Here is a 15,699-nt window from a genome sequence, read left to right as displayed (position 1 = left end):
GAGAGTGCCACTGGAAACATCAACTCTGTTAAACAGCAATCTCAGTTCTCCAGGAGGCAAGTGGTTTCCATACAGCTGTTACCTAGTCATGCTGAGCGCTTTCCATCCTGCTTCAAACAGAAAGCTTTGTTTCATGTGGACAGGAGGAAATCACCTGCACCATTTTCTCTCACCAGGAAGCTCAAGCCAACCTGTACCTTTCAAAGTACAGAAAACAGCAACATGATCTGGATGATGCTGAAGAACGGGCTGAAATAGCTGAATCTCAAGTTAATAAGCTGAGGAGCAAGTCAAGAGATATTGGCATGAAAAAGGTATGGTTATACCATATGGGGTAAATGTGACTGTTTAATACACAGTAGTGGATGCTATGTATGCAGGAAGATGTTACATCTCTTAAAATAGCATAAACTAGAATAAATTCTTGTTTACTTCATTTTTTAGTTTCAGCCTACCCTTTGTTTTAACATTAAGGTAAGCCTTTAGGACAGCAATCTGATGCTTAGGCAAAATGAATTCTCTCTCCTCTTGATGTTGTCACTTAACCTCTGTGCTCAGCAGCCAGAAGTTTCCAGAACTGGTGATTTTGGGGTTTTTTTTGCAAGGGATATTGAAAAGCTCCATCTTTTTCTCCTGATGATGATGTAGATCTCTATGTATGTGCACTAGCAGATTGCCAGATATTTAAACATTGCTCTTTCAATGAACTTGTATTGATTTGAAGAGCTGGATGGAAAGAAAATATCAGTGATTGGTCACTTAGGTGCTAGGAAGTTATTAGTAATTAGAAATATATTTGTGATGTTTTGAGCAGAATGGTAGTAGAATAATATTGATGAAACTAAAAGGTGCCTAAGAACGTGGTCTGGAACTGAAAGCAAACCTTTGCTTATCTATGCTTGCCTTGGTTGCCTATGTGGCAACCAGGGCAATAAGAGTGGGGTTGTTACTTGTAGGGATGATAGAAAGAGGAGCTGGGTCATTGCTTTATCTATTTCATTTGCAAGTGAAACAAACTGCCATGCTTAATGTCATGTAAGCTTCATGGGGGTGACAGCTCCTGACTCAAGAAAGAGGAAAAAAACCACTTTCTGTACAATTTGGGTATTTTTATCACACTTGATCCCAATGCTTTCCTTCTCTCTTCTGTATTCACCATTCTGTGGGACAAAACACTCCAATTTCTGCTTTTATATTGGACTAATAAAGTCACCTTTGATATAAATGAATGTAGCTCCATGGTCTAGAGCAAAGCTACATTAAAACTGCATGAAGATCTGGTCTCTCACACATTTACCTATGATGGAAGCAGTACTGTAACGGAAGCTCAAAAGAAGTTTTGCAGCTTTTAAGAGGAAAAAATTTCCACATATTTTTTCTTTAAATTATTCCAGCCCTACCAAAAACTCATGTAAGTTCACAAAGTCATGGCATTACACAGACACTGAAATAGGTAAACCATTAGAGTAATTTGGTTTTTTTAAATACTGTTAAGAGTGCTGTTTATTCCCTGTATCTTACTAGTATCCTCTTTCTGCCTCAAATACGCAAAAGTCATAGAAAAACGGGTGCCTGTTTTTATTAGTCAGATGTTAGTTTGTCAACACCAGTTCCAGCTCTGGCTTATAGCAGAGTATTGCGCTGTCAAAAGATGAGCTCAACGGTACATGCAGAGGTGTCATCTCCGCAAAAAGGGACTTGTGGCAGTAATGGCAGTAGCTGCCAGGAAACACGTTCAGGCAGCGAGTGCTGTCCCAAAAGTCATGACACACATCCTTTGCGGAGAGAAAGGCACTGGAGAGACTACTTTAAGCATGTAGCATTAGAAATACCTTGTCTACTGCTACTAGTACCCATGTTCCTGGAAACTCTGGGAAGCGTGTGTGATTGAGAACGAACACCCCCATCTATTGAAACAGGGTTGTATAGAAGTCATCTGCTATCAAAGGGACATATACTCTAGTATGAGGACAAGAAACCTGTATTGTTAACTGAAGTAAGATGGCAAAGGTTGGCTAGATTGGTGCTAGTCTATTTCAGATAAAAACTGGTAATACCAGGGAGCAGAAGCATTAGTGAAGAGAAGCTTTTGTCATTTACTTGTGAACTTACTCTAAAACCCCCTCAACACTTCCATTTTTAACAGTTGTATACTATCTCAATTGCATTTCAGGTTCATGAAGAGGAATAAGTACAGTCCAAGCTGACAGATATGAGAAGATGCTTGATATAATAAGGCACAACTGAAAGCAGATGTAGAAAAAACCAAGCACTTACAGAAATAAACATCAAGTGAAAATCTAAAGAGACTGTATAGTGTATTCCATTCATTTCTTTGTGTTTCTATTTTGCCAAGCCCCAGGGATCAATAAAAGATTACATCTTGCCAACAGCCCACTTCATTATGTTGGAACAAATCCTAATTGGCAGATCTCTGGCAAAATCAAAACCAAGGGCAAATCCAGTCATGCTTCACAGCCTCAGGTATTTTCATGCGCAGATTGTTAAAGCAGCACAGATTAAACCTGTGCAGGGGGACAGCCCTTAAAGCTGGGATAACCCAGCTTCCATCTGTCCTGCCAGTCAGAGTCTGTATGAGTTTTGTAGGAGAGCAGAATGTAAGCTTTTTCATATGAACAGTCAGTTTAGAAGCTTCCACTTCTACCAGCCAAAGGACTTGTTTGCCAGCTGCAGGAAAGACATAGGAGATGCTGTGGAGGGACATGTCCCCTCAGGACTGCCTGTGGCTCAGAAATAGGGTGTTCTCTCAGATCTTTTCCACTTTTAATCAAGGAAGTTGTCTTTGCTTGAAATTAAAATACTACATGAAGTGCAAAACTGGAAGCCCATCTCTTTCCCTCATACTGGAAAAAAAAAAAAAATCCCTCAAAACTGAATCTTCTTCTGTAGAAACTTTTTCATAGTCCCTTTAGGATATCCAAGTTCCAATTTTTCATGCTGACTCCTCACATACAAGTATCAATTGACTGACTTTTTTTTTTTAATATCAGTTCAGTTGTTTGTTACTGTTGCCCAGATAATCACATTTCCCTGTGGCTCAGTGTAACTCAATAGGGAAGGTGAAGGAACTCTTTGTTCTTTTCAGAAGCAAACTCAGCAACATCTGTGGGTGCAGAGCGGGATTTTCTTCTGGAATGTGAAGGTGCTCACAGGATTCCTGTTCTTCTGCATTTCTGGTCAAAACGAAAATGTTTGTAAGAACTACTGATGTGTAAAATTAATCCTCTAGTGGGAACATAACAAGACATACTCACTATAAAGCTAAGTCAGTATTTTCCATTTTAACATTAGCCGAGTAAAATAAACATCCACTTAACAGTGCAGAAACATTCCTATTTCTTCCATCTAGTCCTCCATCGATGTAACCGGAGCTGAGTTAACCTGTAAACTGTTCCACTTCCTCTGATTATGATATGTTAAAGGTCTCAACAGGTCCCAAGATAAATGAATCTTGCTTAAATTCTTTAAATTAAACAGCTGCATCTCAAAAGTATTCATCATCTCTAAAGCATGTTAGCATTAAAATTGACTAATAAGAAGCATACAAGTGAATCTCTAAGCAAGAGAAAAGTGAAAAAAGACTGAGACTCAATCATTTTAGAGTTGTCTTTCTGGTGTGTTCTTGTCGAACCTCATGGTAACCATCGTAAAACGTCTCCTGAGCTTACCAAATTCAGGCTGTGACAAAATCTTAAGGCCCAGGGAGTTTGAAGGTATATCTCTCCATGGATAGGGCTGTACTGTCAGACACAGAAAGATGTTCCCTAAAGAGCTAAAGTTTGTTTTTTTAAGGAAACTCTCCACAAATGCAGAGGAAGGAGAGAGAATACTATGAGACAGAGCCAGCCTATTACAAATGCACAAGAATAAAATGCATCCACTTGAAGATGCTGTACTCTAGTTAATAGGACAGATGTGTAGACAGATGAGATCAGGGACCATATAGTTATAACAGTCTCCTAAACAAAGAAGTAGTATAACTTTTCACACTGAAGTTTTGGTGAGTTTTGACATTGGATATAATTGAAATAGTAATTTGAGCCCTAATGAAGACTAGGTATGTGCATTGTTTGAGTGACTCCATGTTTTGGTTTGGGGTTTTTTTGGTCTTAAACACAAGTGAGAGAAAATTAACCAGTGTGATTGTTTTTAAAGCAAGTTATCAGTGAAGTTTTTGTGAAGGGTAACCAACTCTTTTATCTTTTTATAGAGCACAGGAGAGCATCTTGTCAAGGGAAGGTCATGTTAACATTTTACAAACAAAATACTATTTCATAGATGTACCAAAAGGGGCCTTCCAGACATAGAAAATAGTAAGAATGAGGACAATTTATTTATGCTGAGATTTATCATCCTACATTTTCAGTCTTTTCTGTATGCTTTAACCCATGAAAATCAAATTTATGTTTTGGTCAAACATTCAAGGTCTGGATTTAAGCATAATAGTACCTTTAAAAATAAATCCCCTAATGATTGTACGTACCTTCAACCAGACCCAGAAACAGACTCCGGCTACCAGGACCACCAGTGCAGCGATCACTCCTACAATTTTCCCAGCATTACCTGAATTTTCTTTAAAAACACAAATTCCAAAAAGTTTAACAGAAGTGCTTTATATCGCAAATTAATGTTCATTATTGTTCAATAAGGATATCACAGCTATGATTTTTCTCTTATTTATAACCTAAAAGTTATGATTTAGGGCGAATGTCTCAGTTTCTTTTTAACGTTACTAATGCAACAATGTTCAAGTTACTTGACTCATATGATAAGACTTCCAAGTGATACTTTAATGACTTAAGTGTGAACAGCTGAAAGCAGATTATTTTACTTAATTGTGCTGATACAAAATTCCACATGTGCTCATGTAATGTGATTTGATGACTTCCTAATACAAGTCCCATTTAAAAACACTCAGCTGCCCAGTATGGTAAACACTGCCTCCAGGCTCAGTGCCACGAACAGTACTGCTGATTTCCAGCAGAACAACTCGGTAAGCGTTACCCAGCTTGGACCACAGGTTTCATGATTTCTGTTGTGAAATCTTTACAACTTTCATCTAAAACGTTTCCCAACTTCATGATGCAACCACGCAATCCAGGTGGGCACAAGAAGCAGTAGATCCTCAGGTGGGTGGTAACAATGGATTCCACAGGAGATAAGAGCCTGTCTAGCAGAGGTTGATCCTGCACGATACCAAGCGTCTCATTACGCCAGCCAATTTCAACAACATGAGAACACTCAGGCCCAGAGGACTCATTCCTTTAAGTACGGTTCTTCTACTTCAGGCTTCCTTTCCACTGCTGCATCTCATCCAAAGAATTTGAAAAATTCTACACTCCTCTGGAAACTCCCTATGGAAGTCTAGCAAACAGTTCAAAAATGAAAACTGCCAAAACAGAGCATTTAATCTAGTCACCGCCTTTAGCTTGGCTCTGTCCCTACATGCAGGCCTATACTTACATCTTGTCAGTTCCTTTGGTAGAGCAGCTTTAAGCTGTGACCTTGCTTCACATAGGAGAATGCCTCCAAAATGATTATAAAATTCATCTCACTTTTCCCCTTAAAAGTCTCCTTCCCAGTGCCACTTGGAAATCTTTCTGACAGTTAAGCAACTTCTGTGCTATGACCGCTATCCAACATACTCGTTCCCGTATGCCCTACTTCTCTATCTGCTCATCTGCTTTCAGCCTGTGCTGCCACAAAGATGCTAACCTCTCTGGTAAGTGGATACTCTCTCTTGGTATCACCTATGGCTATTGCAAGATCCGTCTGCAGAGAGCAGCTAGAGAAAGGCAGTTGTAGAGGATGATCCAGATCATATTTGGACTGAACAGGTGCATGTGTTTGTCTCCAGTAAATGTACAGGGAGACTGATGGACTTGTGCACCTAAGTTAGGAGCATCTGTTAAGTCTGTAACTCCTTGGAGGTTTTCAATGCTCTCAACTTCAGAGGCACAATATTAGGTTTACAGGATAAGGAAGATCATGCTGGAATTTGAGCTGCAAGGAAGCGTGTTAGTCTGACTTAATCATTTTCTTTAATCTAACTCCCCGCCTTCAGATAGCATATAGCCACTGCCATTTAAAACACACCCTACATCAAGTCTTCAGACTGAAACTAAGCTATCATGGGGGAGGGGGGGAAAGGAAGACAAAAATATGCAGTTATTATCACTTATTCTAGCCCTTTTTCTACTATGTTGCCTCTATTTTTCATGTCCTACTGGCTTGTTTCAAGTTCTCCTCTTTCTTAAAAAAAAACCAAATGAGGTGCCCTATATTAGTTCTCAGTCTTTTAGGTGATTGTATTTAATTGCGTAAAATGCCTATGTGCTACTGTTTGAATGTTTTTTTTTTCTCCTCCCTTTGGACTGAGGTTTAAGGAGGCTGCATCCCAAACAGCATACTATTTTTTAACAAGTCTGTAACTTGTTTGCACTATAATTTTAGAAAGCTGGAGTAATTTTTTTTAACCTTTGGTAAGAGTTTTCAATAGATAGAAAAGTTAATCAGTAAGTCTCCTTGAAACTGGAGACAATGAAATAACTGTAACTAAGACTTCACAGTTGGAAATTTACTACAGTTCATAAAAATGCAGGCATTAATATAAACATATATCCCCAGGTGTAAAAAAGGCCTGCTGTGTAGAATTAAAGCTTTGAAAATAACAACTGTGTACTCTCCTCAACAAGGTTTCTTCTGCAGGCACATTTATACCACACCTTTGGGCCTCCCTTCATCTCCCTGCTACCTTTAAAGACCGTATTTGCTACTAGCAGAGCATTTAGGACATGATTCTGAGAGTTTCCCTGTGCCCTCAGCTCTGAGGGCAGTTGGTGGCAACAGAGGGCAGCCACCGATTTTGAGACCTTTGCCACAACAAGCTGCTAATTGAAAAAAAGAAACTTCGAGTCTTTAAATAAATACATCTTAGGTAACCTTTTTTTCCTGGGACAACAATAATTAAATATCTCTTCTACCCATGTATACTTATTACACAAGATGATTTTTTCTCAATATATTACAGATTTCTGATTGACCCTTTGGCTCTGCATCCCCCTCACCGGTCCCCGTCCTCCGAAATGGAAAGAGTGGCAACTTACCAACTTGCAAAGTTCTCACAGTAAGTTTTGTGCAGTGAGGTGTTGAAATATTACACAGATATTCTCCACTGTCATTTGCAGTAAGATCACGCAACATCAGTGAAAAGTCATTTTGATTAATCTGGACTCGAGGCTGGTAAGAGTGAGATGTACCATCGAAGGAGGCCAGGACTGAGATCACTGCATTTCTGTTTAATGTCCAGACAACACTGAAACCTTCAGTGTTTGCAGTGTTATTGCTGTATTCACAAGGAATTGCAATGCTACTTCCTTCCACATTAGACAGTTGGTCTGAAAGAGATAATTGAAGAACCCTCTGCTTTTTTTTTTTTTAAATACTGTGAAGGTTATTTAGACATTTTTCTGATTTTTTTCTGAAGTCTGATACTACTGTGGACAACATAAAAACATATTTCACTATTTTGATACCATATTCAAACATCACAGTATGCTTCTAGAAGCATCTGAAGATTTTAAAAGCAAACATATCTTACATTAAAAAAATTAAAATATCTAATTGGTATTAGCTATACTTATGAAAATTATTTTGTTTTCATTTGCCTATTTCTCCTCTAATTGGGGGGCTCATTAATAAAAGTGATTTAGCCTAGTCTAAGTTACTGTGTAAAGCAGCATGAAATTCCACATGTTGGGAGCAGAGAGAAAATGCAACTAATCAGATACCTGCACATTTAAAGCAAAAGGGTAAAACGGTTACACCATAATTTAATTAAAAGAATAAAAAGATTGTATTTAGTTAGAAATAACTTTCAGCTATGGTGGACTTACTTTACCTGTCTGTGTGGAACACTTACAATTAATGAATAGCTTTAAAAAAAAGGAAAGGGAAGGAAAGAGCAGGTAAGTGGAACTAATAGCTAATGTATAAAATACTAATATAAGACAAATTAATATCATAGCAAAACTATCAATTTGACAGCAGGGATTTGCTGCAAAGGAAGGAAAAAGAGGAGGCTGTGGTGGCTGGCAGTCTGCTGGAGAGGAAACTAATACGTTATTTTGACATGGTATAGCCATGCTTGGTTTCTGTTCATGGGCCTGAATGAAAGGAGGCATGGGGCTGAAAACAAAACTGTACCCCACACTGCTATTATATAAGGAAAAGGAAAGCAGTATATTTTCAAAATGTTCCAGTGAGAGGATAGATGGATGCAAACAAAAGTGTAATGAAATGTACCTTTTTCTCTTGTGGATCAGAAGGATAGATTAAAAAAATAGACACTTATAGTGCACTTGTTACCTACTATGATGCCATACTTGAACCCTTCCATATTCTAAGCTATTGTATGTAAATTAGAAACTGCAATCTTGTTCTGAAGCACATGCAGTGGATTAGGAACTGAGAGTGTCTGGGTACACTTCAGGGGAAAATCAGGGCAATGGAAGCAGCCATGCACATCTCACAAGGGAATTGCTCTTGCTTTGCTCTTGATCCAATTAAAAAATATTTCCTAAGAAACAGGAGAGGTTGAAAAGTACCAGCTATTTACTTGAACTGAATTTCCAGTGAAATTCAGGAGGAAGACAAAATGGAGGGTTGAAATTTCATAGCCTTGTTTTTCCTTAACTAACAAAATGAGTCACTGTTTGCTCAAATGCAAGCTTGTTGCTCTCTACTCCCATGCACCCCCCAGCACTCAGCCTGGGCACTTAAGAATGCAGTTGAAGAGAAGCACAATGAAAGCATCAAATGGTACTGAAAATACTCTTGCAAAAGATGGGGAATGGACTAAGGAGCATCCGCATCTAGAGCAGCAGGCAAACTTTCCCCTCCCTCATATAACCCACAGGTTCACTAAGGTTTCCATGTATTTTATCCGAGTTCATTCTTTTCTTGATAGAGTGTAAAGTTTGATTATTATGCACCTCTTGAAACATGAAACTGATATGGAAAAAATGTTCAGAGTAAAGCTAACTTACAGAAGTGTGAGCTACCCCCTCTTATCCCTACTTCTTGGACATATGCTGCCCTGTAACAGATGAGTTTCAAAGAGGAAGGCGCATCCTTTTGCACCATCCCATATCCATGTTGCCCCACTGCAGAAAATAGTGTATTTAATTTGGCTCTGAAACCAGCTGTGACATTCAGTAACAATGCAGGAAGAGACTTCCATTCATTCCTACCTTGCATCTTCCATTCAGCAGCCCACTCTTCATGAGGGAGATGAATATGACAGTAGTAAGGATCAGCTGTGTTTATAATGTTCTGGTCACTTCTAAGAGAATAGAGAACTCCATCTTTGGTTTCCTGCCGATCTGTTTCTTGGATGGATGTATTGCCTTGTACCCAAGATATATGTGGTACTGGATAAGTGAGAAAGGCATAGCACTTCAGCATCCTTCCTGTGTCTGTCTTTTGGTATTCCAGTGCGTAATAAGAGGAAACTGTAGATTTAAAAAAAAATTTAAAAATCATTCCTACTACTTTCAAAATCCTTTCTAACTTGAAGTAATTGGTCTTTTGAAATAACATTGGGGAGAATAAACATAACGGAGAACAAAATTTAATCTGTGTTTGATTTCAGAAGAAAGCATAGCATTACTTACTGTCAATGCTAGGGTCTGTACTGTTCTGAGGAGCCACATAATGTTTTAAAACTCAAGTATACTACCTAGTTACCCTTTAGAAATCATGGTGCAGCAGGTTATAAGAACAAGTGCTGCACTGAAATTTTTCAACTCATGTTGCAATGTTTCACCAGAGAAAAAATGAATTGCCTGATAATACCATCAGGCCCAAAAGGTGCTCTGTTGGGTTGGAGGATTTTGATTCCATGTGAGAAATAACATGAGAAAATCTGTTGGTGTAATCTCATTTCCACTGGTGCAATCCTACTGACCTCTTACACGCAGCGTGACTTCCACTTCTGTTTTAGTTTGCTTTGTTCCCACGTAGCAATGGTAAGAGCCCTCATCAGTCACGGTCAAGTTACTAAGTTTCAAGGAAGCATTTCCACTAGGAATGTTCTCATGGAAAAGGTGTGTTCTATGTCTGTAATCCGGGTCTTGTCTTTCCAGCTGATCACTCTGGTAGTAGTAGCTGTGCACAGTTTTGTCCCCTTTCTTCCAGTAAATTACTTCATCCTCCCCAGCTGGGAAAGGACAAGGGAGGATGCAATCCTTGGAAAACAGCCCCGTTACTGTTTCCTGTTCTGTAAAACCTAAAGCCCGTAAGTACAAATGAAGAAGTTAAATCTAGTCTACAAGCATATTTCTGCCCCTCCTTATCCCTGACAAGAAAATGCTCTGGCAGGCAGGACATTCCTACCGAGCATGCCAACGGCTCTTTCATGGCTTTTCTGTAGCGTGAGTCTCTGGCACAGCAAGGGTCTTCATTCAGTTTAATCAATATTATACTGTAGAGCTCTGGTCTTTGAATTTATAATCAGTTTAAGTAGATATGTATCTTAGCACAAGGATAAGTAGATACGTATCAGGACAGAGTGGATACTGTCCTGGTTTCAGCTGAGATAGTTGATTTTCTTCCTAGTAGCTAATACAGTGCTGTGTTTTGGATTTAGTATGAGAATAATGTTGATAACACACTGATGTTTTAGTTGTTGCTAAGTAATGTTTATACTAGTCAAGGACTTTTCAGCTCTGCCAGGTGCACAAGAAGCTGGGAGGGGACACAGCTGGCACAGCTGACCCCAACTGACCAAAGGGATATCCCAGACCATATGGCATCATGCTCAACATATACAGCTGGGGGAAGGAGGAGGAAGGGGGGACGTTCGGAGTGATGGTGTTTGTCTTCCCAAGTAACCATTAGGCTTGATGGAGCCCTGCTTTCCTGGAGATGGCTGAACACCTGCCTGCCCATGGGAAGTAGTGAATGAATTCCATGCTTTGCTTGCATGTGCAGCTTTTGCTTTACCTATTAAACTGTCTTTATCTCAACCCACAAGTTTTCTCACTTTTACCCTTCTGATTCTCTCCCCCATCCCACCAGGGGGGAGTAAGTGAGCGGCTGGGTGGGGCTTAGTTGCTAGCTGGGGTTAAACCATGACACCTGAGTAAGCACCTACATATTCAAATCAGCACACCACCACCTTAGCTTCAAATGCATTTCCTAAAGCATCACCTTCAATCTCAAAACGTTTTGAATTGCAGCTTGCTACTTGCTCAAATGTTCGTAGTGCCATGTTGCAATGACCCGGGTTACCAATAACCTCACATAGTGCCAAGCAGTTGTACCATCGCAGAAAAAAAGGACGTGATGGTGCAACCAACACAAAGGACAGGACTTCTTGAAACATCTTTACCACCACAGATAGTGTCAGGGAGCTCTGTCCCAGCCCCCAGAGGTAATTAAGGTGTGGATTCCTCCAAATTAATTCACACAAGTGGTAGCATCTGATTGCTGTTAACATTTAATTTAGGCCTTGCTGGCATAAAAGAACAATTTTAAATTCATATTTTTAAAAACTGACTGCATGAACTCAGCATCATCACATGGACCTTCTTGGCAAGGTCAGACAACCTGTTAGGCTGGTAGCACGTGTCCTCCTGCAGCTTTCTTCTCGGAAATTTTGACGCCCTCTCCAGCTCAGCCAGCATGGCAATCCACATGACTTTTCCTCAGCCATCTCAGGGCAAAGTCAACATACTTCAACCCATTTTCAGTATGAACTGACAACTACTGCCTGCTGAGCACAATGCACTCCACCAGCCAAGCCATGGGGCAGAAACGTGGGCAGGTAACAGTTCAGGTGCTCAATGTGCTTGATGACCATGGCCATCCATGCAGCCATCTTCCAAACAGTCATCTTTTGCTTTAGGAGTGTTTTACATTACCCCAAATTGATTCTTTACTATTAATAAACAGCGTTTGAATTAATTAATTTGCCCTATTAAAAAATCAGTAATAATTGTCATCTCTATTATTTTTCATAAACAATAGAGCTAAAACCTACCCCAAAGTGTAGCACCTATGTGACATAAACGGATGAGAAGACATGATATTTTCTGTCCCTTCATGTCTTCTTTGGTTCATAGCAGACTCATGTCAAACTGACAACAAAAGAAAGGGAGAAAACCTGTTTAAATGCAGGTAAAAGACATACCCTAATTATATAATTTCCTTTGTATTATGTTTTTTGTTTGCAACAGTCTTGGCCCAGATTTTTGGCCTTAAGGTCATTATGTAATACTACACATTTCATAATGGTTAAGGCCCTCTCATTACTATGTAATCCTTTGCAGATTGATACTTTCTGTTTATTTTTAATAAATAGAAAGTGTTTACCCTCAGTGTTCTTACAGGGCTAGGGAACATTATTCTTCATCATTTATGAAGAGGACACCAAGGAAAAATGGAGACATACAATTTCTAAAAGGATATAAGACATCCCTTGTCAAGCCAGATTTTTCTGCTTCCTGAAATATATTCCTGATTACTGCAACATTTGGCTTTCTGAGGTGGGAAGTTTGCCTGCATTTGCAAATATTGCAAATATAAAGGACTTTTCACACTTTGCTCTTCACCAGATCAAAAGGGCATCAGCTGAACTTCCAAAGATGTGCGTATGGACATCTAGGGTAGGAATGCAAAGAAGGAAGAGGTTCTCCCATCATATCTTCTGGTTTGTCAGTTACATGACAATAGAGTGGAAGCTCTTGTGCACAACAAAAAAAGAATAATCTTATTGTAACTGATAGACCACACTCTTCCTCCACTCAGGCACACTATTCTAAAATACAGCGTACCACAATGGAGAAATTACCTCATGAATCAAATAATAGCTTGAAAGGAGTCTAAAGAGCTTCCCCCAGTCCTTTTCCTCTCCCCAAAGGACAGCTATAGGTACCATTCCTGACTTACACAGGGCACACATTTAGCCAAGCTTGCTAGCCAGTTCTTTTAATACTAATGAACAATTTTGACTGGTGTGTGTCACTGTATTTGTGGTAGATGTGTATCTTACATCCCAAGGATTTTTGCATGTCATTTCTTTTGTAAAACTAGCGTGATTATTTTACGTATTCTCGCTTTTCTATTAGGGAAAAAACCCAACAGATGGCCACCAAAATATTAAACCTGAGACAGAGATGATGCAAGAGTAAAATAAGCACTTATGATATATATTTTTGTTCCATGTTAGCAGCAATTGCGAGTATCTTCCTTCTTTTCCTCCTTGCCTTGGCAAGTGGCATACATCATGTTTTATTGGATTTTTTTTTGCTCATTTGGTCATTTGTCCATCACTTCCAGCTTGATTAATATGATATACTGTGCTTGATGTTTGAATTTTGGAAACTGCAATCAATGCTAAACTTCCCTTAGTGAGTGATCTGCCACGTTTAATAGAGAGCCTGTGCAGTTTGGCAGCGACGCTCCGAGAGTAACATGGTTCCAACAGTACCTCTGTGATACCTTCGGGGGCTGCATCAAGGAGCGAAGCCCGGACAGCACAGGCTGCCTCACATCTTCTAGCTGTACTCCAGAATGCCGTACTGAAATACAGAACTATAACTGGTTATCTGAAAATGTTCATGTTCAACACAAATCTTAGCTTTGGGTCTTCCCACCGTAGTGCATTGAGAAAAGTGTTTGTTGGTCTGTAGAAAAACCTGAGGAGTGCAGGCTCTGGCCAGTCTTCTTTTCAGCAGGTCTGGGGTCTTACAGGCATAAAGTACATGTATGCTGATAGTTAAAAGTCGCACTGCAAAGTACCAAATAAACATGCTTTTCCGGTTTGTTACAGGCCTAAATGGCACAACCAAGAAATCATGCCCTAAGGCTTTGTAGTGCAATATTAATATGAAATTATTTATACAGACAGCGTACAACAAGAATTAAAGTCACTATAGTCATGTCAGTTACTAATGCGCTAGTTTTCAGGAGTCTTATTTCATACAGAACCATCACAAGCTCAACTGGGCAGCAGCTCAGCCAGGGTTTCTGAGAGCAAGACAAGGCACTAAAATACATCTTCCAAGACATACAGCAAAGCCAAACACTGAACAGCTCAGATAGTGGTAGGGGCAACACTGCACTTGCTTTGGCCACTATAGGAAATGAACGTCAGTACATGCTTTCTTTTTTTTCTATTAGTCAGTGACCAAACCACATGTCCTACCTCCTGCATCACCTTTGAACTTTGCATTCCATCTGAACCCTGATCAGAGCACTCCCCTAGCATACAGGCATCAGGATCAATCTCTGCTCAGTGAACTGTCCTCGGTGACCCACTTTGAGAACAGCCATGCATATTGTAATATTCTCCTAACCCTGTCAAAGAGTTATTTATTCCTTAGTAAAAAGGATTCTGATTAATTCCTTTCCAAGATAACTTAACAACAGCACATTTCAAGTACACGCACGCTTATGAGGACTGGAAATGCCTGAGGATTTCAAGTTTTACCAAAAGCAAACAAGAAAAACGAAAGAAAAAAGTTCTAAAAAAGCCATGTTAATCACATACTACTAAAGTCTCATACTAGCCACAATTATACTAGCTTTCCAAAATCTCCCCACTGAATCTTCAGGAGGCATTTTCTGTAGTAGAAAAAAAAAATTTAATTCTCTGCCTCCCCCCAATGAAACCCTTACGACTTAAATGCTAACTCCAACAACTTCAGTTGTTGAGAAACAGTCCCACAGGAAGAAGGATCCCACATTCTAAACATCCAAAGTTGTCTTAGGAAGTAGATCAGAAGTACTGTGTTTTACCTCAGTATACACATATCATATTCCCCACCTCCCCCACCCCGTACACTTACAAAGCCATAGAGCTGTTATAAGAATGTCAGGGGTTTTTTACCTCTTCTGATTTCACAAGTAGCCAAAAAATTCAGAGTCTTGCTGTTTCAGGTGTTTCTTGCAGGCAGGGTTTATATATATATATTTTATATATATTATATATATAAAAAAATAAAACCAATATACAGCTCTCCCGAAGCTGTGGAACTTTGGCTCTTCCCTGCTCCTTTCACGGCCACACCTGCAAATACCAGAGCTCAAGTATTTAACATGCAAGTTCATTCCTGTCCCACAAATGAAAGCAGTTGTTTCTGTAGCATGAACCACATTTCTACACACGTAAACCTTCCAGACCTTTTGCATTCACTTCTCCCTCTTTGGGCTTAAAAAGCTTTTTCTCTTAACCATTTCTTTCACCTGGCTTTGTTGAACAAACTCATTAATGATAACTCCTGCAAGCTGTAACTGAGTAACAGAAGAAATCAGTTATCGTCAGAAACGTGATTTCCACAGCAGTGGTGATGTCGCTTGGGGATTGTGCTCAGGCATTACAAGAGCAAAAGCACTGCAGATGCAGTAGAGACCGGCAATTCTCTTACTAAGGAACCTGACGCAGGGAGCGAGGTAAATTCTGTACAGGCACAGGACAAAAAGAACATAAGAAACAAGTTATCATGACACTTCTCAGAAAGCTGGTAATCTGAAACACAAACAGTAAATGCCTTGGGCTGTCTGCGGGGTTAGGTAATTATTTTCTAACAGTATTTCACTAGTGCTTAATTTTCTCTGGACAATTCAAGCCTCGTGTGTGCTATTTGGTTTCCAGTAGAAGAAACTGTCAGAACA

General features: G+C 39.5%; 2 protein-coding genes across 8 annotated transcripts in view; one reads left to right on the top strand and one right to left on the bottom strand.

The window, feature by feature from the left end:
• Positions 1-2,316, top strand: part of MYH15 (myosin heavy chain 15) — a 51,042-nt gene extending 48,726 nt beyond the window's left edge. For both annotated transcript variants that reach the window (XM_075514970.1, XM_075514961.1), the window contains exons 42-43: positions 177-314; positions 2,174-2,316. In XM_075514970.1, coding sequence (XP_075371085.1) covers positions 177-314; positions 2,174-2,191 — 156 coding nt within the window. In that variant the 3' untranslated portion in view covers positions 2,192-2,316. The remainder of the gene's footprint in view (positions 1-176; positions 315-2,173) is intronic.
• Positions 2,077-14,988, bottom strand: HHLA2 (HHLA2 member of B7 family). 6 transcript variants are annotated; one of them, XM_075515002.1, is made up of 10 exons: positions 14,915-14,988; positions 14,231-14,382; positions 13,514-13,604; positions 12,624-12,766; positions 12,065-12,161; positions 9,989-10,309; positions 9,273-9,533; positions 7,128-7,418; positions 4,505-4,593; positions 2,077-3,194 (listed from the first exon to the last, which is right to left on the bottom strand). In XM_075515002.1, exons 5-10 carry the CDS (start codon positions 12,126-12,128, stop codon positions 3,168-3,170), a joined length of 1,053 nt encoding a protein of 350 aa, XP_075371117.1. In that variant the 5' UTR covers positions 12,129-12,161; positions 12,624-12,766; positions 13,514-13,604; positions 14,231-14,382; positions 14,915-14,988; the 3' UTR covers positions 2,077-3,167. The 6 variants fall into 6 exon arrangements, with proteins under 6 accessions (XP_075371117.1, XP_075371144.1, XP_075371106.1 ...); XM_075515029.1 differs by having other exon boundaries at positions 14,243-14,382; XM_075514991.1 differs by lacking the exon at positions 12,624-12,766.
• Between the last annotated feature and the right edge of the window lie 711 nt (positions 14,989-15,699).

The sequence above is a fragment of the Mycteria americana genome, chromosome 1 (assembly GCF_035582795.1).
Source record: "Mycteria americana isolate JAX WOST 10 ecotype Jacksonville Zoo and Gardens chromosome 1, USCA_MyAme_1.0, whole genome shotgun sequence".
Taxonomy (NCBI): Eukaryota; Metazoa; Chordata; class Aves; order Ciconiiformes; family Ciconiidae; genus Mycteria; species Mycteria americana.
The sequence above is the reverse complement of the archived record's forward strand: the minus strand, read 5'-3'. Positions and strand labels throughout refer to the sequence as shown.

Coding starts and splice junctions, on each gene's coding strand:
- HHLA2 (XM_075515002.1), bottom strand. CDS start 12,128: ATGAAGGGACAGAAAATATCATGTCTTCTCATCCGTTTATGTCACATA. Junction 4,594..7,127: donor TGTGAGAACTTTGCAAGTTG/GTAAGTTGCCAC, acceptor GTGTTTTTAAAG/AAAATTCAGGTAATGCTGGG. Junction 3,195..4,504: donor GTTTCTGGGTCTGGTTGAAG/GTACGTACAATC, acceptor CGTTTTGACCAG/AAATGCAGAAGAACAGGAAT.